This window comes from Schistocerca serialis, chromosome 9, assembly GCF_023864345.2.
Source record: "Schistocerca serialis cubense isolate TAMUIC-IGC-003099 chromosome 9, iqSchSeri2.2, whole genome shotgun sequence".
Lineage (NCBI taxonomy): Eukaryota > Metazoa > Arthropoda > Insecta > Orthoptera > Acrididae > Schistocerca > Schistocerca serialis.
This window is the reverse complement of record NC_064646.1, coordinates 309,640,097-309,666,477: the sequence shown is the minus strand read 5'-3', so window position 1 is coordinate 309,666,477 and position 26,381 is coordinate 309,640,097. Positions and strand designations below refer to the sequence as shown.

The 26,381-nt window shown below is 43.8% G+C and overlaps 1 protein-coding gene across 2 annotated transcripts; it reads left to right on the top strand.

Moving 5' to 3' along the window:
• Nucleotides 1-7,930: 7,930 nt before the first annotated feature.
• LOC126418743 (uncharacterized) lies at nt 7,931-25,984 on the top strand. 2 transcript variants are annotated; one of them, XM_050085663.1, is made up of 3 exons: nt 7,931-7,954; nt 9,449-9,848; nt 25,498-25,984. In XM_050085663.1, the coding sequence occupies exons 1-3, from the start codon at nt 7,946-7,948 to the stop codon at nt 25,668-25,670; spliced, it is 582 nt and encodes a 193-aa protein (XP_049941620.1). In that variant the 5' UTR covers nt 7,931-7,945; the 3' UTR covers nt 25,671-25,984. The 2 variants fall into 2 exon arrangements, with proteins under 2 accessions (XP_049941620.1, XP_049941619.1); XM_050085662.1 differs by lacking the exon at nt 7,931-7,954 and adding an exon at nt 8,844-8,870.
• Nucleotides 25,985-26,381: the final 397 nt, after the last annotated feature.

Sequence of the window (26,381 nt, the reverse complement as noted above, 5' to 3'; positions counted from 1 at the left end):
CTTGCAGGTCCGTTGCTGTCCCTGACAGTATTACAGTGCCATCGATTAACCTCAGAGTTTTTATTTCTGCTCCATGGATTTGAAATCATACTCCAATCTTTTCTTTTGTTTCTTTTACTGCTTGCTCAATATATAGAGTGTAGAGATGGGCGAACTGAAACACGTAACTGTTTCGAAACAAATGAAACAGTACAATGTAACGTTTCGATACCCTGTTTCGAAACAGTGAAACAGTTTGTGTTTTGTAATATAACAAACCTACACATTTTATCATCTTGAATGTCTATTCTACAAGTATGTCCATATAAACTAAAATGAGGTTCGAGAGCGCTAATCATATCGCAGAAAGCATGAAACTATCACTTAGGCGTCTTGGCAGTTTCGTATTTCCTGCAGCAAATGCGCTGCTTTCGTGTCGTGTGACTTCCATACTTTTCAATTGGCTGAGGACAGCCATAGCTGAAGACAAGAACTACCACAAACGGAACTGGAAGTGGGAGCAAACTGCAGAAACAACGGATATGCTACTGGGATTCCCATATTCTGTTAGTATGGGTAATATACCCATCCTGCTAATTTCCATTCACACAAAGGGAATCATTGTGGATAATAGGCACAGTGACTATTATAGACTCACAAATAACGCCAAATAATTCGAATAAATAACAAAGTATAACAGAAAATATTTTTGTCTTCCAAGGGTTTTCGAACCGTTACTATAAATTCACCATGCTTCCCAGCCTTTCCTGTTCACCATTACACTATCAGTGATACGTCAAACAGATTGCTTGCAATTATACCTACATCAAATTTATGTATATGTCTAATAACTGTCACTCTACGCCTTTTTTTTATTCAAAATGTTATAGGCTTAATTGCGTTTCTTAATGTGATTACTGAACATGAACAGAGAAGCGTATGTTATAAAAAAGTATAATTTAACTGAATGATTTTCACATATTTATTATTTTGAATGTGAATAGTATGCGTTGTTTTATTGTTTGGTTAGTGTTTATAAAGCAGATGTTACGCCATTTCGTAATAGGACAGTCAGCTAGAAACGAAGCTTTATTTTCGGATATCTTCAGCTTCACGCTATTGCTTGTCCAGAAGATTTCGACACTCTTGAAAGTGTTTCATGAAGTGTTATGTTGTGTTTCAGTACCTGTGCCAAGCCCCAATCTCGTCCGACACAGAGCGGAATGAAACATCACTGTTTCGATACAAGCACAGGTGGACTGAAACAGCCTTATTTTGAAACAACGATACAGTTTCTGTGTCTGGCTCGAGATCGAATCTGGTCCGGTTATCCGAGACAGGGGCGGAATGAAACACCACTGTTTCGAAACAGTGAACCACAGCCGTTCCGAAACACTGAAACAGTTCCACGTATCGATACACTGTATCGAAACATAGAAACAGTGGCCAAGTCTAATAGAGTGAATAACATCAGTGATAGGCTTCAACCCTGTCTCACACCCTTCCCAACCACTGCCTCTCTTTCATGCCCCTCGACTCTTATTAGTGCCATCTGGTTTCTGTACATATTGTAAATAGCCTTTCGCTCCCTGTATTTGACCCCTATCTTCAGTATTTGAAAGAGACTATTCCAGTCAACACTGTCAAAAGCTTTCTCTAAGTCTACAAATGCTAGAAACATAGGTATGCCTGTCCTTAATCTATCTTCTAAGATAAGTCGTAAGTATTGCCTCGCAAGTTCCAATATTTCTATGGAAAATAGATTATGCCATAGCAAAGAAAAAAATTGAAAGGAAAAAAACTAACTATATAATAGCAAGGTTCCTAATAACTTCTTCCTACAGTGGTCTCTACTTTTCCTCACTTCTTATCGCGCTTTTCTCTATATATCTTTATTTAATAATCCTCTCATCATACTCAGCTATATGCGGGCAGGAGCACAATGTTCAGCAGGTAAGTTTTTCCAGTGCTTGATGCTTAGAGGCAGCGGGCAATGTACGTTACCATAGTGGAGAAACTGGACCTAGCTTACTCTCGCGATTTTCTGCAAAAACTGGACAGATTAGCCTGAACTTAGACTGCACTCGTGGTCTCGGGCTAGGGTCTCTGCTTCTTCAATTGTCTTCGGGCCTGGGTTCAAATCCCGCCGCTAATTAAATTTTGATCAATAATCACCAGTGACGGCCAAAGACTTCCGGCATAAGAAGTCACCCCTCATTCTGCCAACGGCCGTTTCAAGGAAGGCGGAGGAGCGGACAGAGGTTCAGTGCACTCTCTTGTCATAGGGGTGGGAAACCGCCCCTAAAGGCGGAAGGATCAGCAAAGATCATCGGCATGAGGATGCAGAAGGCAATGGAAACCATTGCGTTAAAGAAACGTAACGTGTATCCACAGGACGGGTGGCCTGTAATAGAAAAATTGTCTGATGACCTTTCCATTGGCAAAAGATTCCGCAGTAGTCCTCCATTCGGATCTCCGGGAGGGAACTGCCAAGGGGGAGATTACCATGAGAAAAAGATTGAATAATCAACGGAAGGATAACGGTCTACGAGTCGGGGCGTGAAATGTCAGAAGCTTGAACGTGATAGGGAAACTGGAACATGTGAAAAGGGAGATGCAGAGACTGAATCTAGATAAAGTTGGGGTCAGTGAAGTGAAGTGGTAAGAAGACAAGGATTTCTGATCAGATGAGTATAGGGTAATATCAACAGCGGCAGAAAATGGTTTGATGGGAGTAGGATTCGTTATGACTAGGAGGGTAGGGCAGTTAGTGTGTTATTGTGAACAGTTTAGTGATACGGTTGTTCTTATCAGAACCGACAACAAACGAACACCGACAACGATACTTCAGGTATACATGCCGACGTCGCAAGCAGAAAATGAAGAAACAGAGAATGTGTACGAGAATATTGAAAAGGTAATACAGTATGTAAATGGATATGAAAATCTTATAGTCATGGGAGACTGGAATGCAGTTGTAGGGAAGGAGCAGAAGAAAAGGTTACAGGAGAATATGGGCTTGGGACAAGGAATGAGAGAGGAGAAAGACAAATTGAGTTCTGTAACAAGTTTCACCTAGTAATAGCGAATATTCTGTTCAAGAATCACAAGAAGAGGAGGTATACTTGGAAAAGGCCGGGTGATACGGGAAGATTTCAGTTAGATTACATCATGGTCAAACAGAGATTCCGAAATCAGATACTGAATTTAAGGTGGTACGCTCAGATCACAATATAGCAGTGGTGAAGAGTAAGCTGAAGTTTAAGACATTAGTCAGAAAGAATCATTACTCAAAGAAGTGGGATACGGAAGTACTTAAGAATAACGAGATACTCTTGTTCTCTAAGACTATAGATACAGCAATAAGGAATAGCTCAGTAACCAACACAGTTGAAGAGGAATGGATATCTCTAAAAAGGGTGGTTAGCACACTGGACTCGTATTCGGGAGGACGACGGTTCAATCCCGTCTCCGGCCATCCTGATTTAGGTTTTCCGTGATTTCCCTAAATCGCTTCAGGCAAATGCCGGGATGGTTCCTTTGAAAGGGCACGGCCGATTTCCTTCCCCATCCTTCCCTCACCCGAGCTTGCGCTCCGTCTCTAATGACCTCGTTGTCGACGGGACGTTAAACACTAATCTCCTCCTCCCCTATCTCTAAAAAGGGCAATCACATAATTTGGGAAGGAAAATATAGGTACAAAGAAGGTAACTGCGAAGAAACCGTGGGTAACAGAAGAAATATTTCAATTGATCGATGAAAGGAGGAAGAACAAAAATATCCCGGGAAACTCAGGAATAGAGAAATACAAGTCGTTGAGGAATGAAATAAATAGTAATTGCAGGGAAGCTAAGACGAAATGACTGCAGGAAAAATGTGAAGACATCGAAAAAGAAATGATTGTCAGAAGGACAGACCCAGCATACAGGGCCGGCCGGTGTGGCCGTGCGGTTCTAGGCGCTACAGTCTGGAACCGCGTGACCGCTACGGCTTCAGATTCGAATACTGCTTCGGGCATGGATGTGTGTGATGTCCTTACGTTAGTTAGGTTTAAGTAGTTCTAAGTTCTAGGGGACTGATGACCTTAGAAGTTAAGTCCCATAGTGCTCAGAGCTATTTGAACCAACCAGCATACAGGAAAGTCAAAACAACCTTCGGTGACATTAAAAGCAAGGATGACAACATTAAGAATGCAACGGGAATTCCACTGCTAAATGCAGAGGAGAGAGCGGATAGGTGGAAAGAATACATGGAAAGCCTCTACGAAGGGGAAGATTTGTCTGATGTTATAGAAGAAGAAACTGGAGTCGATTTAGAAGAGATAGGGGATCCAGTATTAGAATCAGGATTTAAAAGAGCTTTGGAGCCCTTAAGATCAAATAAGGCAGAAAGGATTGAAAACATTCCATCAGAATTTCTAAAATCAGTGGGGAAGTGGCAACAAAACGGCTATTCACGTTGGTGTGTAGAATGTATGAGTCTGGCGACGTATCATCTTACTTTTGGAAAAGCGTCATCAACACAATTCCGAAGACGGCAAAAGCTGACAAGTGCGAGAATTATCGCACAATCAGTTTAACAGCTCATGCATCCTAATTTATTACAAGAATAATACACAGAAGAATGGAAAAGAAAATTGAGGATGTGCTAGATGACGATCAGTTTGGCTTTAGGAAAGTTAAAGGCACAAGAGAGGCAATTCTGACGTTGCAGTTAATAATGGAAGCAAGACTAAAGAAAAATCAAGACGCTTTCATAGGATTTGTCGACCTGGAAAAAGCGTTCGACAATGTAAAATGGTGCAAGATATTCTAAATCCTGAGAAAAGTAGGGGTAAGCTATAGGGAGAGACGGGTCATATACAATACGTACAAGAGCCAAGAGAAAATAACAAGAGTGGACGACCAAAAATGAAGTGAGCGTGTTAAAATGGATGTAGGACAAGGATGTAGCTTTTCACCCCTACTGCTCGAGGAAGCAATATGGAAATAAAAGAAAGATTCAGTAGTGGAGTTAAAATTCAAGGTGAAAGGATATAAATGATACGATTCGCTAATGACATTGCTATCCTGAGTGAAAGTGAAGAAGAATTACATGATCTGCTGAACGGAATGAACAGCCTAATGAGTGCAGAGTATGTATTGTGAGTAAATCGAAGAAAGACGAAGGTAATGAGAAGTAGTAGAAATGAGAACAATGAGAAACTTAACATCAGGATTGTTGGTCACGAAGTAAAACAAGTTAAGAAATTCTGCTACCTAGGCAGTAAAATAACCCGTGACGGACGGAGCAAAAAGGACATCAAAAGCAGACTGGCAATGGCAAAAGGGGCATTCCTGGCCAAGAGAAGTCTACTAATAAGAAATTCCGGCCTTAATTTGAGGAACGAAATGAACAGTCTAATGAGTAGAGAGTATGGATACATTTCCATGTTACTAGAGGGAGATGTAGAGGGCAAAAACTGTGAAGGACGACAGAGATTAGAATACACCTAGCAAATAACTGAGGACGTAGGTAGCAATTTCTGCTCTGAGATGAAGAGGTTGGCACAGGTGAGGAACTCGTGGCGGGCCGCTTCAAACCAGACAGAAGACTGATGACCAGATGACCAAAAAACAAAAAAAGGGGGGGGGGCGGAATGATAGGGACAACGCTACACCAATGGCGACAAACCGAAGAAAAGGGCACAGGGTACGGTTTCTGATCCTGGGGCTTCAACTCACGGGGTGGACGAGATACTGAATGAGACTGCCACTGAGTTTAAGTATGTCTCTATCAGTTTGGTCACTTTTATAAAGCAAAGCTTTCTGCCTTTGCTGCTCAGTTAACCAAATTGGAGGTAGAATCAGCATATTAGGAGACGAGAACGAAGGACTTAGCCGTGAACTAGTACGCTCCAGAGCCCCTGCAAAAGACGTGCCAACAGAGCAGCTACAAAAACAATTTACTCAGCTTCAAGCAGAGAATTGACAACGGATTGCGGAGCTACCAAGACATAAGTCCCCATCCAAAACACACGCTGAAGATGTCTCTTAAGAACCAAACACGAAGGACAAAATCATTTCACAGAGGGCGTAAGAAGAGCAATCGATCACACTTTTTATAAAGTAAGTAAAGGCTCGAAGGCAGTTCGAGGCATACTCACCAGCAAACTCGACCTCTTAAAAGAGAGACTAGGAATAAAATCCATCAATATAAAAGCTAAAACTGCAGTAGTGGAAACAGTAAGGCAGAGTGCCTTCAAAAAGCACATTGGGAAAGCAGGCAAGGTAACTGAGTTAAATAGTGAAGGATCCCGTTAATGTAAGCCGCTACCAGCAGTACTCAGAGGGCCAGGAATATGCACGGAGCCGCGCGGGATTAGCCGAGCGGTCTAGGTGCTGCAGTCATGGACTGGGCGGCTGGTCCCGGCGGAGGTTCGAGTCCTCCCTCGGGCATGGGTGTGTGTGTGTTTGTCCTTAGGATAATTTAGGTTAAGTAGTGTGTAAGCTTAGGGACATAACCATAGCAGTTAAGTCCCATAAGATTTCACTTACATTTGAACATTTTTGAAGATATGCAGGGATGAATTTCTAGAAGCCTTGTGTCATTTGAAACTGTGTGAGGATGTACTAAAAGAGTGTAACAAGATTCAAGAAGGGTCCAAAGAGGAGAGACAGCGTTAACAACGTGTTACAAGTAAGCCCCTCAATTACGAAAATACTACGCCAAAAGGACAGTTTATTTAGATTACCAGGTACTCGTAATAAAAGGTTATGTGTTTGTGTCTGAATGCTACAACTGCTGTGGTCTTACGCACACAACTAAAACGTGTAGATAAACAGAGATTACATATACTAAACGTAGCAATAATGGAGACAAGAAATCAGACTAGTGCTTCGGTGCACTACACGAATCAGAGGACCCCAGTCTAACAGATTTAAAGGAACTCTCGTCCGGAAGCGACAATAATTCTAATAACTCTGACATTGGAATACATATACCGGCACTGTTGTTATTAAGAATCATAAGGTAGGCAGCTTTCAGAGGCGGTAGTATGGACCAAAATTGGAAATTTGTGGTAATTTCCTATGGGACCAAACTGCTGAGGTCATCGGTACCTAAGCTTACCCACTACTTAATCTAACTTAAACTAACTTACGCTAAGGAGAACACACACACACACATGCCCGAGGGAGGATTCGAACCTCACGGGGGAAGCCCTTCGAAACGTGACAAGGCGCCTCAGACCGCGCGGCTACCACACGCGGCTGTGGACCAAAACAAAACAAAAAAGTCTGGTAAACGTGGGCTCTAAAATATCTCAAGAGATACCCCACTTGCTGAGTAAAAGAGATGTGTTTCGCAGTAGCGAAGGCGAACAGGTGCTAATAGTTCGTAAGGTATGCATTTTAGAGCTCAGATTTACTGGACCTTTTTTTTTCTTGTTTTGGTGCATACTGCCACCTCCGAATGTAGGCTACCCTAGAACGAATTTCACTTATAACTTCCGACTCGGTCGTTTCCAGACAGGGTCCCTTGCCTAAAATTGCTACGTTTGCCGTCCTCCAAAGTTTGTAAGAGCATCATCGGACGTGTATATTCTGTAATGTCATACCATAATAACAATACTGATCAACAGAAGATATTGGCAGGACTGTGTGCTTTCTCTGTCGGTTGTGCGTGATGTCGGACTAAACCCTACAATGTAGCACCTACTGTAGCTTAACCCTTTCGTGGTTGATGGATCATATATGTCCCACTAACTTTGAGCGCCAGTTCGAGCGTCGGGATATATGTTACCCAGCTCTGCACGGTGCTGGCATCTAGGGACGACTGTACTGAACCTAAGAAAAAAATCGGGACTGCACTGCAAAGGCAATAGAGAAGCGGTGACTACTTTCGTTGACTGGCGTGTATATATGGCCGCTGCAACGCCACTTGTTTGTGTCATTCTTCAGTTTTCATCATTTCTCACTTTCCAGCGATGTCTGAAGTAAGTAATTCATCTTATTATTAACTTAATAATCATTTTTTAGTACAAATACAGTGTGGAATGTACTTCTCAGCGACTCTACTATCTTATAATCGAAATAAAATTAGTGGGACACATGAGTCCCAGCAGACATTATTTGTAAAGATTGGTAAAACAACTGATTAATGGGTATTCATCCAGGAAAAAGAGGGGATCAATGCCCACTTTCTTCCCAGCAAAGAGAGGAGTCTCTAGTGTGCCAGATGACGTCCGGCTCGTGAACGTAGGCAAACATGTACCGAAAGACAGTGGCACTAGGAAGCGATGCAGATTCCGCAGCACAAACTCTAAAGAGAAGAAAACAAAAGTTCCCAGAATGAGATTTTCACACTGCAGCGGAGTGTGCGCTGATATGAAACTTCCTGGCAGATTAAAACTGTGTGCCCGACCGAGACTCGAACTCGGGACCTTTGCCTTTCGCGGGCAAGTGCTCTACCAACTGAGCTACCGAAGCACGACTCATGCCCGGTACTCACAGCTTTACTTCTGCCAGTACCTCGTCTCCTACCTTCCAAACTTTACAGAAGTTCTCCTGCGAACCTTGCATAACTAGCACTCCTGAAAGAAAGGATATTGCGGAGACATGGCTTAGCCACAGCCTGGGGGATGTTTCCAGAATGAGATTTTCACTCTGCAGCGGAGTGTGCCCTGATATGAAACTTCCTGGCAGATTAAAACTGTGTGCCCGACCGAGACTCGAACTCGGGACCTTTGCCTTTCGCGGGCAAAGGCAAAGGTCCCGAGTTCGAGTCTCGGTCGGGCACACAGTTTTAATCTGCCAGGAAGTTTGAAAACAAAAGTTGTTTGCACTGCTTGTGGTGTACCACTCTGTGCCACACCATGTTTTTCCAAGTTTCATGGTGGCATGTACAGTTTTGTAAGTATTGATCACGTATTATGAAAATTGAAATGTAATGACTGTTTTTTTTACACTGACTCTACACAAATAAAAAGATTACATGCATGTATAATTTGTAGTTATTTTATTCTCTGCAAAATCATGTTTATTGCTAAAAAAATGAAATTACAAAATCAGTCAGTCAGCAGAAAAGGTATCTTGCGTTGGTTCGTGGGACATGTGTGTCCCACTTCCTGTTGTGAAAAAATGGAGAACTTAAAAAATATTTTGGTGGTGAAAATATAATAATTGGACTGAAAAGAAACTGTTATCACCTTAATATTTTAAAAATCTGTAAAAAATGAATTTTATGCATGAAAGGGTTAAGAGACACATGTGGAATTGTCTCTGAACTTGCACGTCTAGTGCCAATAACTTATTGTCGTATGCTGCTGCGGCTGCTGCGGTTTTTTCTTTCTCCAGCGTCTTTCCTCTCGCGCCGTTTCTGTCGAATAGTGGGTCTTGCGCAGCCACATCCGGAGGTATCTGTTGCTGTCACACATGCGGTTTCCTCTCACGAGTTTGGCGGGGTATATCGCACGCGTTTCGCACTTCAGGAAACGCCGATACCGCTGGTGTGGACGTGCGCAGCGGACCGGATGCTGCGGCGACTGCCACCTTCCGCGGAGGTCCGCAGCTGCTGGAACGGCCAGCTGCGCTCGCACACTAGTGCAGCAGCCATGCGTAACGCCGGATCGGCTCGCGCTGTCGCCTTCGGCCTGTTGGCGCTGACGGCGTTGGCCACAGCGGCGTCGTCAAGTTGCGTGAAGTCGGCAGCATCTGCAGGAGCCGCTAAAGTTGCGGTTAGCGAGGAGGCGGATGCGCCGTCCGGTAGCGGGATGTACTTAGTGCCGCGTCTGGGCAAGAACCCAGTGCTGGGGCCCGTCACGGGCGCGCCACCCGGCAAGCTGGCGCACGTCCCTCTCTCCGCGCCGTCTGTCTCCGTTCGCAGGAAAGGTAGAACACACCTCCCGTTGTGGCGATAAGGCAATAATGTGTCGAAAAAAATACTAGAAACCTGACTCCTTAAGCACTGTGTTTTTTCTGTATTCTTTTTCCTATTCCATTTTCAGAATATATATAAATGACCTAGTAGATAGTGTCGGAAGTTCCATGCAGCTTTTCGCGGAGGGTGCTGTAGTATACAGAGAAGTTGCGGCATTAGAAAATTGCAGCAAAATGCAGGAAGATCTGCAGCGGATAGACACTTGGTGCAGGGAGTGACAACTGACCCTTAACATAGTAATGTAATGTATTGCGAATACATAGAAAGAAGGATCCTTTATTCTATGATTATATGATAGCGGAACAAACACTGGTAGCAGTTACTTCTGTAAAATATCTGCTAGTATGCGTACGGAACGATCTGAAGTGGAATGATCATATAGAAGTAATTGTTGGTAAGGCGGGTGCCAGGTTGAGATTCATTGGGAGAGTCCTTAGAAAATGTAGTCCATCAACAAAGGAGGTGACTTACAGAATACTCGTTCGACCTATACTTGAGTATTGCTCATCAGTGTGGGATCCGTACCAGATTGGGTTGACGGAGGAGATAGAGAAGATCCATAGAAGAGCGGCGCGTTTCGTCACAGGGTTATCTGGTAAGCGTGATAGAGTTACGGACATGTTTAGCAAACTCAGGTGGCAGACTCTGCAAGAGAGGCGCTCTGCATCGCGGTGTAGCTTGCTGTCCAGGTTTCGAGAGGGTGCGTTTCTGGATGAGGTATCGAGTATATTGTTTCCCCCTACTTATACCTCCCGAGGAGATCACGAATGTAAAATTAGAGAGATTCCAAAGCGCACGGAGGCTTTCCGGCAGTCGTTCTTCCCGCGAACCATACGCGACTGGAACACGAAAGGGAGGTAATGACAGTGGCACGTAAAGTGCCCTCCGCCACACACCGTTGGGTGGCTTGCGGAGTATAAATGTAGATGTAGATTCTTCCAGACAACTTTGGTTTTCCCATCTCTCCTCTGCATCACTAAACACATAATTTTCTACGCTTCCCGCAAGCTTGACACCAACCAGTCACTTCAGCCCATTTTGCAAAAAGCATATTTGTGTCATCAGTTGTGCTACTGTATGTCTATTAGTCTAGGTATGTACCGTCTATGCAACTAATTGAAGGCAGTTTGTTTATTGCCACACGGGTTTCGCTTCTTTTATTTGGGAAGCATCATCAGTGGCCTGTAATACGTATTTCCATCTATACCTACAATAAACGTATTATGTTGTAGATATAATATGCTGCCATATTACATTTTGTCGTGTTTTTCTCTTGTTTTTTTTTAGGTTTGGATCAACTTTTGTAGCACAAATTTCGTAATGTGAATTTATCGTTCGGTGTTACTCATAATTTCCAGCGCTGTTGACTCATGTGTGTGGTCCTGGAGATATATTCGTTAGTTTACATACTCCAGCTGCCTGATTACTGAATTTCTTTCACCCACATTTGTCACATCGCATATATCACTCGCACTTTCCATTTTGTGATCAAGATGTGTGTGTGTTTTCGGTGTGTAGCGTTGCCAGTTGTTTTTGTGTGTTTTTCTTTTGCTTGTGCTGTTGTTCGATATTATTTGTTGTATGTGAGTGCATGTGTATTTCCTGCGTGTAATTGTGTATTCTGTAATTCTTTCTTCAGAGGGTGATTTTTTTATGGATGTTATTCCTACAGACAGACACACACACACACACACACACACACACACACACACACACACACACATATATATATATATATATATATATATATATATGTATGTATATATATATATATATATAGGATGGTCCATTGATCGTGACCTGGCCAAATATCTCACGAAATAAGCGTCAAACGAAAAAACTACACAGACGAAACTTGTCTAGCTTGAAGGGGGAAACCAGATGGCGCTATGGTTCGGCCGCTAGATGGCGCTGACATACGTCAAACGGATATCATCTGCGGTTTTTTAAATAGGAACCCCCAGTCTTTATTACATATTCGTGTAGTACGTAAAGAAATATGAATGTTTGAGTTGGACCACTTTTTTCGCTTTGTGATGGATGGCACTGTAGCAGTCACCAACAAATGGCTCACAATTTTAGACGAACAGTTGGTAACAGGTAGGTTTTTATAATTAAAATACAGAACGTATGTCCGTTTGAACATTTTATTTCGGTTGTTCCAATGTGACACATGTACCTTTGTAAACTTATCATTTCTGAGAACGCATGCTGTTACAGCGTGATTTCCTGTAAATACCACATTAATGCAATAAATGCTCAAAATGATGTCCATAAATCTCAGTGCATTTGGCAACACGTGTAACGACATTTCTCTCAACAGCGAGTAGTTCGCCTTCCGTAATGTTCGCACATGCATTGACAATGCGCTGACGCATGTTTCAGGTGTTGTCGGTGGATCACGATAGCAAATATCCTTCAACTTTCCCCACAGAAAGAAATCCGGGGACGTTAGATCCGGTGAACGAGCGGGCCATGGTATGGTGCTTAGACGACCAATCCACCTGTAATGAAATATGCTATTCAATACCGCTTCAACCGCATGCGAGCTATATGCCGGACATCCATCACGTTGGAAGTACATCGCCATTCTGTCATGCAGTGAAACATCTTGTAGTAACATCGGTACTACATTACGTAGGAAATCAGCATACATTGCACCATTTAGGTTGCCATCGATAAAATGGGGGCCAATAATCCTTCCTCCAATAATACCGCACCATACATTAACCCGCCAAGGTCGCTGATGTTCCACTTGTCGCAGCCATCGTAGATTTTTCGTTGCCCAATAGTGCATACTATGCCTGTTTACGTTACCTCTGTTGGTGAATGACGCTTAGTCGCTAAATAGAAAGCGTGCAAAAAATCTGTCAACGTCCCGTAATTTCTCTTGTGCCCAGTGGCAGAACTGTACACGACGTTCAAAGTCGTCGCCATCATTTTCCTGGTGCATAGAAATATGGTACGGGTGCAATCGATGATGACGTAGCATTCTCAACAACGACGTTTTTGAGATTCCCGATTCTCGCGCAGTTTGTCTGCTACTGATGTGCGGATTAGCCGCAACAGCAGCTAAAACACCTACTTGGGCATCATCATTTGTTGCAGGTCGTGGTTGACGTTTCACATGTGGCTGAACTTCCTATTTCCTTAAATAACGTAACTATCAGGCGAACGGTCCGGGCACTTGGCTGATGTCGTCCAGGATACCGAGCAGCATAAATAGCATACGCCCGTTGGGCATTTTGATCACAATAGCCATACATCAACAGGAGCCATACACAACACGATAGCGACATTTTCCACAATTGGTAAACGGTCCATTTTAACACGGGTAATGTATCACGAAGCAAATACCGTCCGCACTGGCGGAATGTTACGTGATACCACGTACTTATACGTTTCTGACTATTACAGCGCCATCTATCACACAACGAAAAAAGTGGTCCATCTAAAACATTCATATTTCTTTACGTACTAGGGCCAGCGCCATCTAGCGGGCTAACCATAGCGCCATCTGGTTTGCCCCTTCAAGCTAGACGAGTTTCGTTCTTCGTAGTTTTTTCGTTTGATGTTTATTTCTTTAGATATTTGGCCCGGTCACACGAAACCACAATGCGACCATATCGGCGCATTCTAAGGAGGGAGTGCGTGTTTCGGGTTTCCTGAAGAAACAGTTTTGCTCCAGTATGGATAACAGGTGCATCACTGTGAGCGACTGACACGGCGGGGTGTGTGTGTGCGTGTGTGTGTGTGTGTGTGTGTCTGTGTGTGTGTGTGTGTGTGTGTGTGTGGAGGGGAAAGTGACGCTATATGCACACACACATATACAGGGTGAGTCACCTAACGTTACCACTGGATATATTTCGTAAACCACATCAAATACTGACGAACCGATTCCACAGACCGAACGTGAGGAGAGGGGCTAGTGTAATTGTTTAATACAAACCATGCAAAAATGCACGGAAGTATGTTTTTTAACACAAGCCTATGTTTTTTTAAATGGAACCCCGTTAGTTTTGTTAGCACATCCGAAAATATAAACAAATACGTAATCAGTGCCGTTTGTTGCATTGTAAAATGTTAATTACATCCGGAGATATTGTAACCTAAAGTTGACGCTTGAGTACCACTCCTCCGCTGTTAGATCGTGTGTATCGGAGAGCACCGAATTACGTAGGGATTCAAAGGGAACGGTGATGGACCTTAGGTACAGAAGAGACAGGAACAGCACATTACGTCCACATGCTAACACCTTTTTATTGGTCTTTTTCACTGACACACATGTACATTACCATAAGGGGTGAGGTACACGTACACACGTGGTTTCCTTTTTCAATTACGGAGTGGAATGGAGTGTGTCCCGACATGTCAGGCCAATAGATGTTCAATGTGGTGGCCATCATTTTCTGCACACAATTGTAATCTCTGGCGTAATGAATGTCGTACACGCCGCAGTACATCTGGTGTACGTTGTTTCATATCCTCTGGGGTTGTAGGCACATCACGGTACACATTCTCCTTTAACGTACCCCACAGAAAGAAGTCCAGAGGTGTAAGATCAGGAGAACGGGCTGGCCAATTTATGCGTCCTCCACGTCCTATGAAACACCCGTCGAACATCCTGTCAAGGGTCAGCCTAGTGTTAATTGCGGAATGTGCAGGTGCAGCACCATGCTGATAACACATACGTCGACGCGTTTCCAGTGGGGCATTTTCGAGCAACGTTGGCTGATCATTCTGTAGAAACGCGATGTATGTTGCAGTGCTCTCCGATACACACGATTGAACAGCGGAGGAGTGGTACTCAAGCGTCAACTTTAGGTTACAATATCTCCGGATGTAATTAACATTTTACAATGCAACAAACGGCACTGATTACGTATTTGTTTATATGTTCAGATGTGCTAACAAAACTAACGTGGTTCCATTTAAAAAAACGTAGGTTTGTGTTAAAAAACATACTTCCGTGCATTTTTGTATGGTTTGTATTAAACAATTACACTAGCCCCTCTCCTCACGTTCGGTCTGTGGAATCGGTTCGTCAGTATTTGATGTGGTTTACGAAATATATCCAGCGGTATCGTTAGATGACTCATCCTGTATATATATATATATATATATATATATATATATATATATATATATATATATATATATATATATATATTACTACAAGATGTTTCACTGCATGACAGAATGGCGATGTACTTCCATCGTGATGGATGTCCGGCATATAGCTCGCGTGCGGTTGAAGCGGTATTGAATAGCATATTTCATTACAGGTGGATTGGTCATCTAAGCACCATACCATGGCCCGCACGTTCACCGGATCTAACGTCCCCGGATTTCTTTCTGTGGGGAATGTCGAAGGATATTTGCTATCATGATCCACCGACAACTCTTGGCAACATGCGTCAGCACATTGTCAATGCATGTGCGAACATTACGGAAGGCGAACTACTCGCTGTTGATAGGAATGTCGTTACATGTATTGCCAAATGCATTGAGGTTGACGGACATCATTTCGAAAATTTATTGCATTAATGTGGTATTTACAGGTAATCACGCTGTAACAGCATGTGTTCTCAGAAATGATAAGTTCACAAAGGTACATGTATCACATTGGAACAACCGAAATAAAATGTTCAAACGTACCTACGTACTGTATTTTAATTTGAAAAACCTACATGTTACCAACTGTTCGTCTAAAATTGTGAGCCATATGTTTGTGACTATTACAGCGCCATCTATCAGAAAGCGAAAAAAGTGGTCCGAGTGAAATATTCATATTTCTTTTCGTACTACACGAATATGTAATAAAAATGGGGGTTCCTATTTCAAAAATCGCAGTTGATATCCGTTTGAGCTATGGCAGCGCCTTCTAGCGGGCCAACCATAGCGCCATCTGGTTTCCCCCTTCAAGCTGGACAAGTTTCAGATTTTTTAGTTTTGTTTGTTTGACGCTTATTTCGTGAGATATTTGGCTCGCTCACGATCAATGGACCACCCTGTATTTCTTTCAGTTACTTTCTACACTATACTGTAGCTGTTCTTTCAACGCATGTGCGAGCTTCATCGAGCTCTCTTATTTTGCGCTGCTCACGAAGATGTTTGTAATTTTAATAAAAATCCGTTTACTTTTAGTATCCTTCTGTAACACTCTCAGATTCTTCGACTCTCTTCTTTTCCGGTTTCTTCATGGCCGATACCACGCAGAGCAACATATTTCTTTTGTTGTAAATTTTCTTCGCTAGTACGAGGACAATCCAAAAAGTAACAGCAAACTCTCACTGTTAAACGCAATGAACACGTCAGACATATTTCCCAACGAGTGAAGATGCATGCTTTGAGAAAGTTCCGGCATACGCTGATAGGTGGCATGACAAGTTGAATAGGAAATGCAATTGAAACGAAATTGCCACGTCTCTTGCTGTGTACACTGTACAAGAACAGCGAGCAGTAATGCCTAGGACGTAAAACCTCAACAAATCCATAGAAGGATGTTGGAACAGTATGGAGATAGATGCATTAGTGAAAGAAGCGTGTGCGAATAGTTAGATGACTTTAAAAGTGGACGTATGTCGGTCCCAGATGAGGAACGCTCTGGTCGTCCCAGCACAGCCGTTACTGACGATAATGTGAGAACCACTGACGCCATGATTCGTGAGAACCGGCGTTTTTCTGTAGAAGCTTTAGCCAGGCAGCTGAGTGCCAGTGTCGAATCTGCTCATACCATTAGCAGTGAGGTTCTCAAACACCGTTTATTGCGTGCAGGATGGGTGCCTAGGATGCTCACTGGTGAACACAAGATCGTGCGTGTTCAGGCTGTCACATCACCTTCCGACAAGTATCATCACAGGAGACGAAACCCGGATGCATCACTGTGAACCAGAAAGCAAAAGACAGTCTTCAGAATGGCGACATTCTCTAGCCAAGAAGAAATCCAAGTGCCAGCCCTCTGCCGGAGAGGTCCTTTTCACCTTCTTTTAGAATACGAATGGGCAGATTTTGGAGCACTATCACCAAAGGGGTGAAACAGTCAACAGTGTAGGGTACAGCGCCATTTTGCAGAATGAGCTAGAGCCAACAGTACGGAGCCGTCGCAGAGAACTTTTGTCTAGAGGTATCCTCCTCCATCGCGACAACCCGCCTACTGACCGCCGCTCCAACTCTTGCCGTTTTTCGGAGACAGATTTCAGATCTCACTGCATTCCCCATCTCGCTCCTTCGGATTTCCGTGTGTCTGGACCCCTGAAGGACTCTGACAGAGGACGACGTTCTGAAACTGATGATGAGGTTAAAGAAGCGGTCCACTCTCGGCTGCGGGCACAACCGAAACCTTTTACTCGAATGGATTAGAAAAGGTGATGCAACGTTATGAGAGCTGTGTCGAAAAGGAGGATAGTAACGTTGATAAATCACTTCTCGTTTGCATCTGAAAGTGAAATAGTCTGAAGAGCCAAAGAAACTGATAGACTTGCTTAATATCGTGTAGGGCCCACGACGTGGTACGGACTCAACTAGTGTCTGAAGTAGTGCTGGAAGGAACTGACACCATGAATCTCGCAGAACTGTCCATAAATCCGTAAGATATGAGGGGATGGAGATCTCTTCTGAACAGCACGTTGCAAGTAATCCCAGATATGCTCAATACTGTTCATGTCTGGGGAGATTGGTGGCCAACAGGTGTTTAAGCTCAGAAGAGTGTTTCTGGAGCCACTCTGTAGCAATTCATGACGTCTGGCGCGTCGCATTGTCCTGCTGGAATCACCCCAGTCCGTCGGAATGAACAATGGACATGAATGGATGCAGGTGATCACAAAGGATGCTTACGTACGTGTCACCTGTCAGTCATATCCAGAGGTATCATGGGTCGCAAATCACTCCAACTGCACACGCCCCACACCATTACAGAGCCTCTGCCAGATTGAACATTTCCCTTCTGACATGCACGGTCCTTGGATTCATGACATTGTCTCCATACCCGTACACGTCCATGAGCTCGATACAATTTGAAACGAGACTCGTCCGACCAGTGATCAACAGTCTAATGTCGGCGCTGACGGGCCCAGGCGAGGAGTACAGCTCTATGTCGTGCAGTCATCAAGGGTACACGAGTGGGGCTCCGGCTCCGAAAGCCCATATCGATGATGTTTCGTTGAATGTGTCTCACGCTGACACTTTTTGATGGCCCAGCATTGAAAATTGCAGCACGTTGAACGATTATCTTCAGTAGTCGCTGGTCCTGTTCTTGCAGGATCTATTTCCGGCCACAGCAATGTCGTAGATTTTATGTTTTACCAGATTTCTGATATTCACGGTACACTTGTGAAAAGTTCGTATGGGAAAATTCCCATTTCATCGCTACGTCAGAGATGCTATGTCCCACCGCTCGTGTGTCGAGTACAACACCACGTTCAAACTTGCTTAAATCTTAATAACCTGCCATTGTTGCAGCAGTAACCACTGCAACAACTGCGTCAGACACTTGTTGTCTTATATAGGTGTTGCTGACGGCGCGCCGCATTCTGCCTGTTTACATATCTCTGTATTTGAATACGCATGTCCATACCAGTTTCTTTGGCGCTTCAGTGTACATGCTTCGCAAAAAATAGTTTGCTTTTGCTTTTTGAAACACTCTCGTATACGTAATGAGTGCTCTTATTTTTAAGCTCCGTCAAGCGGTGAGGCGCCCTCTACTGAACAATTTATTGTGTACATTGACCGGGAAGGGCGAGAGCATTGATTTGATGCTGAGATCAAGTCACACTCTTATTGTTTCGAAAAGTTTCATCTACATCTATACTCCGCAAGCCACCCCACGGTGTGTGGCGGAGGGCACTTTACGTGCCACTGTCGTTACCTCCCTTTCCTGTTCCAGTCGCCGGCCGCAGTGGTCTAGTGGTTCTAGGCGCTCAGTCAGCAACCGAGCGACTGCTACGGTCGCAGGTTCGAATCCTGCCTCGGGCATGGATGTGTGTGATGTCCTTAGGTTAGTTAGGTTTAAGTAGCTCTAAGTTCTAGGGGACTGATGACCACAGATGTTAAGTCCCATAGTGCTCAGAGCCATTTGAACCATTTGTTCCAGTCGCGTATGGCTCGCGGGAAGAACGACTGCCGGAAAGCCTCCGTGCGCTTTGGAATCTCTCTAATTTTACATTCGTGATCTCCTCGGGAGGTATAAGTAGGGGGAAACAATATATTCGATACCTCATCCAGAAACGCACCTTCTCGAAACCTGGAAAGCAAGCTACACCGCGATGCAGGGCGCCTCTCTTGCAGAGTCTGCCACTTGAGTTTGCTAAACATCTCCGTAACGCTATCACGCTTACCAAATAATCCTGTGACGAAACGCGCCGCTCTTCTTTGGATCTTCTCTATCTCCCCTGTCAACCTCACCTGGTACGGATGCGACACTGATGAGCAATACTCAAGTATAGGTCGAACGAGTGTTTTGTAAGCCACCTCCTTTGTTGATGGACTACATTTTCTAAGGACTCTCCCAATGACTCTCAACCTGGCACCCGCCTTACCAACAATTACTTTTATATGATCATTCCACTTCAAATCGTTCCGTACGCATTCTCCCAGATGTTTTACAGAAGTAACTGCTACCAGTGTTTGTTCCGCTATCATATAATCATTCAATAAAGGATCCTTCTTTCTATGTATTAGCAATACATTACATTTGTCTATGTTAAGGGTCAGTTGCCACTCCCTGAACCAAGTGCCTATCCGCTGCAGATCTTCCTGCATTTCGCTGCAATTATCTAACGCTGCAACTTCTCTGTATACTACAGCATCATCCGCGAAAAGCCGCATGGAACTTCCGACACTATCTACTAGGTCATTTATATATATTGTGAAAAGCAATGGTTCCATAACACTCCCCTGTGGCACGCCAGACGTTACTTTAACATCTGTAGACGTCTCTCCATTGAGAACAACATGCTGTGTTCTGTTTGCTAAAAACTCTTCAATCCAGCCACAAATTCAAAGGGTTCAAATGGCTCTGAGCACTAATGGACTTAACATCTATGGTCATCAGTCCCCTAGAACTTAGAACTACTTAAACCTAACTAACCTAAGGACAGCACACAACACCCAGTCATCACGAGGCAGAGAAAATCCCTGACCCCACCGGGAATCGAACCAGAGAACCCGGGCGTGGGAAGCGAAAACAGTACCGCACGACCATCACGGACATCCAACCAAACACCTGATATTCCACAGGCTCTTACTCTATCAGGAGACAGTGCGGAACTCTATCGAACGCCTTCTGGAAGTCAAGGAAAACGGTATCTACCTGGGAGCCCTTATCTAATATTTTCTGGGTCTGACGAACAAATAAAGCGAGTTGGGTCTCTCACGATTGCTGTTTCCGGAATCCATGTTGATTCCTACAGAGTAGATTCTGGGTCTCCAGAAACGACATGGTACGCGAGCAAAAAACATGTTGTAAAATTCTACAACAGATCGATGTCAGAGATATAGGTCTATAGTTTGCGCATCTGCTCGACGACCCTTCTTGAAAACTGTAACTACCCGTGCTCTTTTCCAATCATTTGGAACCTTCCGTTCCTCTAGAGACTTGCGGTAGATAGCTGTTAGAAGGGGGTAAGTCCGCAGCTCGTGGTCGTGCGGTAGCGTTCTCGCTTCCCACGCCCGGGTTCCAGGGTTCGATTCCCGGCGCGGTCAGGGACTTTCTCTGTATCGTGATGACTGGGTGTTGTGTGATGTCGTTAGGTTTAAGTAGTTCTAGGGGACTTATTTATTTATTTACTTATCGTATCCAAGACATCACCATTTTACAAAAAAAAAATTATATTACAATGCAAGAGAAGCAGCTATAATACAATAATACATGGTTATAAGGTAAATTAACTACAATGATACAGAAAAGTATGTAACATATAATGATAAGCGCTATGGATGCGAAACAGAGCGATTTTCATATCCCACGTGAAGCCCAATACACTGCAGCTTGAATAGCCTTGTCATTTGCTTCAAACAGGTCTTGAGTCGAACACGGGTTGTTTAGTTTCCCGCAGACTAGTAGGTATTGTGGGTCATGCTGTTCTCCACACTCGCAGGGCTCGTCTGCACTGATGTAGCCCCGTTTTTCCAAGTTTGCTCTGCATCTTGATACGCCTGTTCGTAGTCTATTCAGGGCTTTCCAGGTCGTATATGGGAGTTCAGAGCCAGCTGTGGGTTCTTCCCTGGGGCTATTACCTGGTCTTCCTGGGTCCACATTGTACAACAGCTCTTCTCGTCGTGCTCTAGGCGATAAAAGAGTTGCTTCAGTTGTTCGTAGGAAACTCTTCCTTGATTTAAGTCCGCGAGGTTGAAGATTGTCTCCGAACATTGGATGCCTGGGATCTGTCTCCTGTTTATGTTTCTCGATTTCTGCGGCAGTCCTTCTTCTGATGTCTGGCGGGGCTATGCCCATGAGGTGGTACAGCTACTTTGTGGGAGTTGGGCAGAGGCATCCTGTCACGATGCGTCCAGTCTCATTCAGTGCTATATTTACTTGTTCAGCGTGGGTGGAATTTTGACAAACGTGTGCCGAGTACTCCGCAGTGGAGAAACATAAAGCTAAAGCTGACGTGCGGAGAACTGTAGGTTGCGCTCCCCATCTGCTATTTGTTAGCTTGCGGATGATGTTGTTCCTGGCACTCACTTTCATCTTTGTGGCCAAACAGTGTTCCTTGTAGGTGAGAGCACGGTCAAGTTTAATTCCAAGATATTTTGGTGTGTCGCAGTGAGATAGATGTTGTCCCTGCCAGCTTATGTTGAGTTTCCTCCTTGCTTCCTTATTACGTAGGTGAAAAGCACAGACCTGGGTTTTTGCTGGGTTTGGCTTGAGGTGGTTATTATCATAATAGTCACCCAGCTTTTCAATCGCTAAAGTTAATTTACTTTCTACCTCTTCAAAGGTTTTACCCTGGGTGGCAACGACTGTATCGTCTGCATAGATGAAGGAGCGAGCGTCCATGCTGATCGGTTGGTCATTGGTATAAATATTATACAGCAATGGGGCGAGGACGCTACCTTGAGGTAGGCCGTTTTTCTGGGTCCGCCATCGGCTCTTCTTCGACTGCTGCGTGACAAAATACCGTCTATTCTGCAACAGGCACTGGATGAATTGCGCCAGTCGGTAGTCCTTTGTGGTGTTGTATATTTTTGATATTAACTTGCTGTGGTTTATGGTGTCGTAAGCTGCTGTAAGGTCGATAAAGGCTGCACCTGTAATTTGTTTCCGCTCGTATCAATCTTCTATGTACTGTGTAAGGTTGAGGATTTGGCCACAGCATGACCTTCCTGGGCGGAATCCTGCTTGCTCTTTAATTATATTCTTGTCTACATGTTCTGAGATGCGGTTAAGGATCATTCTTTCTAAGACTTTATAGAGCTGGCAAAGCAGGGAGATAGGCCGAAAATTTTTAGGGTCTGTGGGTTTTTTTCCAGGTTTTGATATAGCTACTATATTTGCCTTCCGCCAAGTCTTGAGGATTTTCATTTCAAGAACACATTTGTTCATCATATCTAGTAACCACCGTCTGGTAACAGGTCCCAACATTTTTATTTGTTCTGGGCGTAGGTCATCTAGGCCAGCGGCTTTATTAATTTTCATTATGGAGATGGAATCTTCTAATTCTTTCAGAGTAAAGGGGGTGCCTAGATGGTCTTTATCTTGAGTGCCTCTTTGTAGTTTCTTTCTTGGGTGCTTCCTGTTGGTTTTACCATTAAGTAGAAGTTGATTTGCTATTTGATTTGGTGTGACCTTATACAAATTTTGTGTATTAGATGAGGGGTCATTATTGATGTTTTTAAGAAGTTGCCAGGCCTTTCGGCTATTCTGTTTCATGTCTAGGTTTGTGATTAGATTACACCATTTCATTGTTCTTGAGGCTGATATGGCCTGGAGGAGTTCTTCTCCCGCCATAGTTGTTTCCTCTGAAAAAGGTTTTTCCTCGAAGATCTGTTGGTAATGTTCCAGAAGAACCTTTGAGTTTCCGTCAAGTCCAGGGATATAACTAGTTCTGCAGCCTCGGGGGATATTTCTTCGGGAGACAGTTTTAACTAATTCAATGAAAGTGTCATATTTTTCCGGGCTAGCATCAAGGTTCTGCACCTCTTTGTCAAGTTCTTCAGAGAATTTGTTCCATAGGGCACGTTTAAAATTAAAACGTCTTTGGAAATGGGTGGTTGCTGGTTTAACAACTGCTTCAACCAGACATAATATAGCTCGGTGCTGTGTATGTGGGAGGGGTTCTCCCACATTCTTCCTGGTTTGATGTGCTACGTTTCCGCTGACAAAGATGTTATCTGGATTGTATCCACGGTTCCACATGCTGCTGTTGAAGGAATATGGAAGTTTGGGGTCGTGTATTAATTTAAGGCCAGTTGAGTCTGCCCAGGTTTCTAGGTCGTCCCCACTTTTGTCTGTGTGCCTGTACCCCCAGGCTGATCCATGACAGTTGAAGTCGCCCATTACTATTTTCGTCGGTTGTGAGTTGAAGTTGGTTGGCTCACTGAATCTGAACTCCCTGCTCGGTGGCTTATATATAGACGTCACAGTGCAGGACTGTAACTCTACAGTCAAGATTTCGATGTCTTCTTGAGATGTCAGTTCTGCATATATAATACCTAAGCCCATTTTGGCGAAGATTGCGCTGCCATATTGCTCGTGTGGTCTTTCAATTACTAATTTCATTCCGCGGATCTTTGGTCTTCTATTTGTGGGGCCAATGTGGGTCTCTTGGATTAGTAAGAGATCACAGTTGTGAGTTTTACATGCTACAGCAAGTAGCACTTCTTTCTCATGAGAGAGCCCTTCAATGTTTATGGACATTATATTTAGCGCTGGCTTTGATAAAAGCCTTTTTGTGGTGTCTTGGTGTTGAAAGGATTGGCCGTTAGGCACAGGCCTAACGTTGCCCAGGGTACGCCCGATCGTTTTCATGATCTTCGGAGAGGCTCCTTTCATGTACCTTCTAGGGGACTGATGACCATACATGTTTAGTCCCATAGTGCTCAGAGCCAATTGATTGAAGGGGGTAAGTTCTTTCGGGTACTGTGTAGAATCGGATTGGTATCCCGTCAGGTCCAGTGGACTTTCCTCTGTTGAGTGATTTCAGTTGCTTTTGTATTCCTTGGACACTTATTTCGATGTCAGCCATTTTTTCGTTCGTGCGAGGATTTAGAGAAGGAACTGCAGTGCGGTGTTCGTCTGTGAAACAGCTTTGGAAAAAGGTGTTTAGTATTTCAGCTTTACGGGTGTCATCCTCTGTTTCAATGCCATTATCATCCCAGAGTGTCTGGATATGCCGTTTCGATCCACTTACTGATTTAACGGAAGACCAGAACTTCCTAGGATGTTCTGTCAAGTCGGTACATAGAATTTTACTTTAGAATTCACTGAACGCTTCACGCATAGCACTACTTACGCTGACTTTGACATCGTTTAGCTTCTGTTTGTCTGAGAGGTTTTGGCTGCGTTTAAACTTGCAGTGAAGCTCTCTTTGCTTTCGCAGTAGTTTCCTAACTTTGTTGTTGAACCATGGTGGGTTTTTCCGGTCCCTCAGAGTTTTACTCGTCACGTACCTGTCTAAAACGCATTTTACGATTGCCTTGAACTTTTTCCATAAACACTTAACATTGTCAGTGTCAGAACAGAAATTTTCTTTTTGATCTGTTAGGTAGTCTGAAATCTGCCTCCTATTACTCTTGCTAAACAGATAAACCTTCCTCCCTTTATTTAGATTCCTATTTACTTTCATATTCAGGGATGCTACAACGGCCTTATGATCACTGATTCCCTGTTCTGCGCATACAGAGTTATCTCCACGAGTCGGTTCTCTGTTTAATTGCTCGAGGTAACTTTCGGATGTGCACTCAGTATAATGTCATTCGATGCTCTGTCCCTACCACCCGTCCTAAACATCTGATTGTCCCAGTATATATCTGGTAAATTGAAATCTGCACCTAAGACTATAACATGCTGAGAAAATTTATGTGAAATGTATTCCAGATTTTCTCTCAGTTGTTCTGCCACTAATGCTGCTGAGCCGGGAGGTCGGTAAAAGGAGCCAATTATTAACCTAGCTCGGTTGTTGAGTGTAACCTCCACCCATCATAATTCACAGGAACTATTCACTTCTACTTCACTACAGGATAAACTACTACTAGCAGCGACAAACACGCCACCACCGGTTGCATGCAATCCATCGTTTCTAAACACCGTCTGTGCCTTTCTAAAAATTTCAGCATAATTTATCTCTGGCTTCAGCCAGCATTTCGTACCTACAACTATTTCAGTTTCTCTGGCGCTTCAGTGTACATGCTTCGCAAAAACTAGTCTGCTGTTACTTTTTGAAACACCCTCGTACACGTAAGGAGTGCTGTCATTTTTAAGCTCCGTCAAGCGGCGAGGCGCCCTCGAATGAAGAATTTGTTGTGTACATTGACCGCAAAGGGCGAGAGCATTGATTTGATTCTGAAGTCTAGTCACATGCTTATTGTTTTGCAAAGTTTCGTTACAGCTAACACGGTCAAAGCTTGCTCCTGACCTCTAAAGCGCCGTTTTGCTTGCAGATGAGCCGGTGACGCAGCCGAGACTGCCGGAGAAGAGGTCTGTGGCGGAGGCGCCACCGGAGGAGGACAGGGAGGCCTACTACAGGGCGCTCGTAGACGCGGCCCAGAGACACCCGAGGCGCCGGCACCCGCGCCTCGGCAGCCTCTCGCTGATGCAGGCCAGCGTCCGCTGAAGCGGCTCTCTCTCCCACTGGCTTCTACTGGGGCAATTGACCTTTCTTCGTTTTGCTTTATTAATCGATACCGTCGCCTACATCGACACTAACTTCCATCGAATGATAATTTCAATATCACGACTGAAGTAGACTTTTTCTTAACGAATGTGTTCACTTGTACTAAGACCACGTTGAAGGAATGGTTCTGTTAGCATTCCACTAAACACTTAATGAAATAATCTTCTCGGTGATATGTTGTATCTTTTCATTCATTTCTTGTGCCTGTAATGGTCGTTTTATTCCAAAATAAAGCATTGATTGACAAGCAGGAATAGTAATCTTTTGAGTTACAGTTCCGGTGGGAAACAGGCCAGTAGGTCTAATGCTTGATATCGATGGTGATGATGATTATGATGATGATGATGATGATGATGGTGATGATGATTACGATGACGGTGGTGGTCGTGATGACGATTCTATCCATCCTAAGAAATCAATTTATTGTAGAGAGTTAATCAACTTTTAACTAGAGTGCTAATTCACTAAAGGCGGCTGATAGTTGACTAAACTGTGGTTACTAGACACTTCTTGTAGAAAACAATGAAAATAGCACTAACTGTCTCTGGACAAGCACTAGCACTACTGGCACTACGGCTAACTGAAGGGACTCTCTGACTGTATTCAAAACAAACACGAAATCTATGGAACACTTACTAGCACTCGACAATT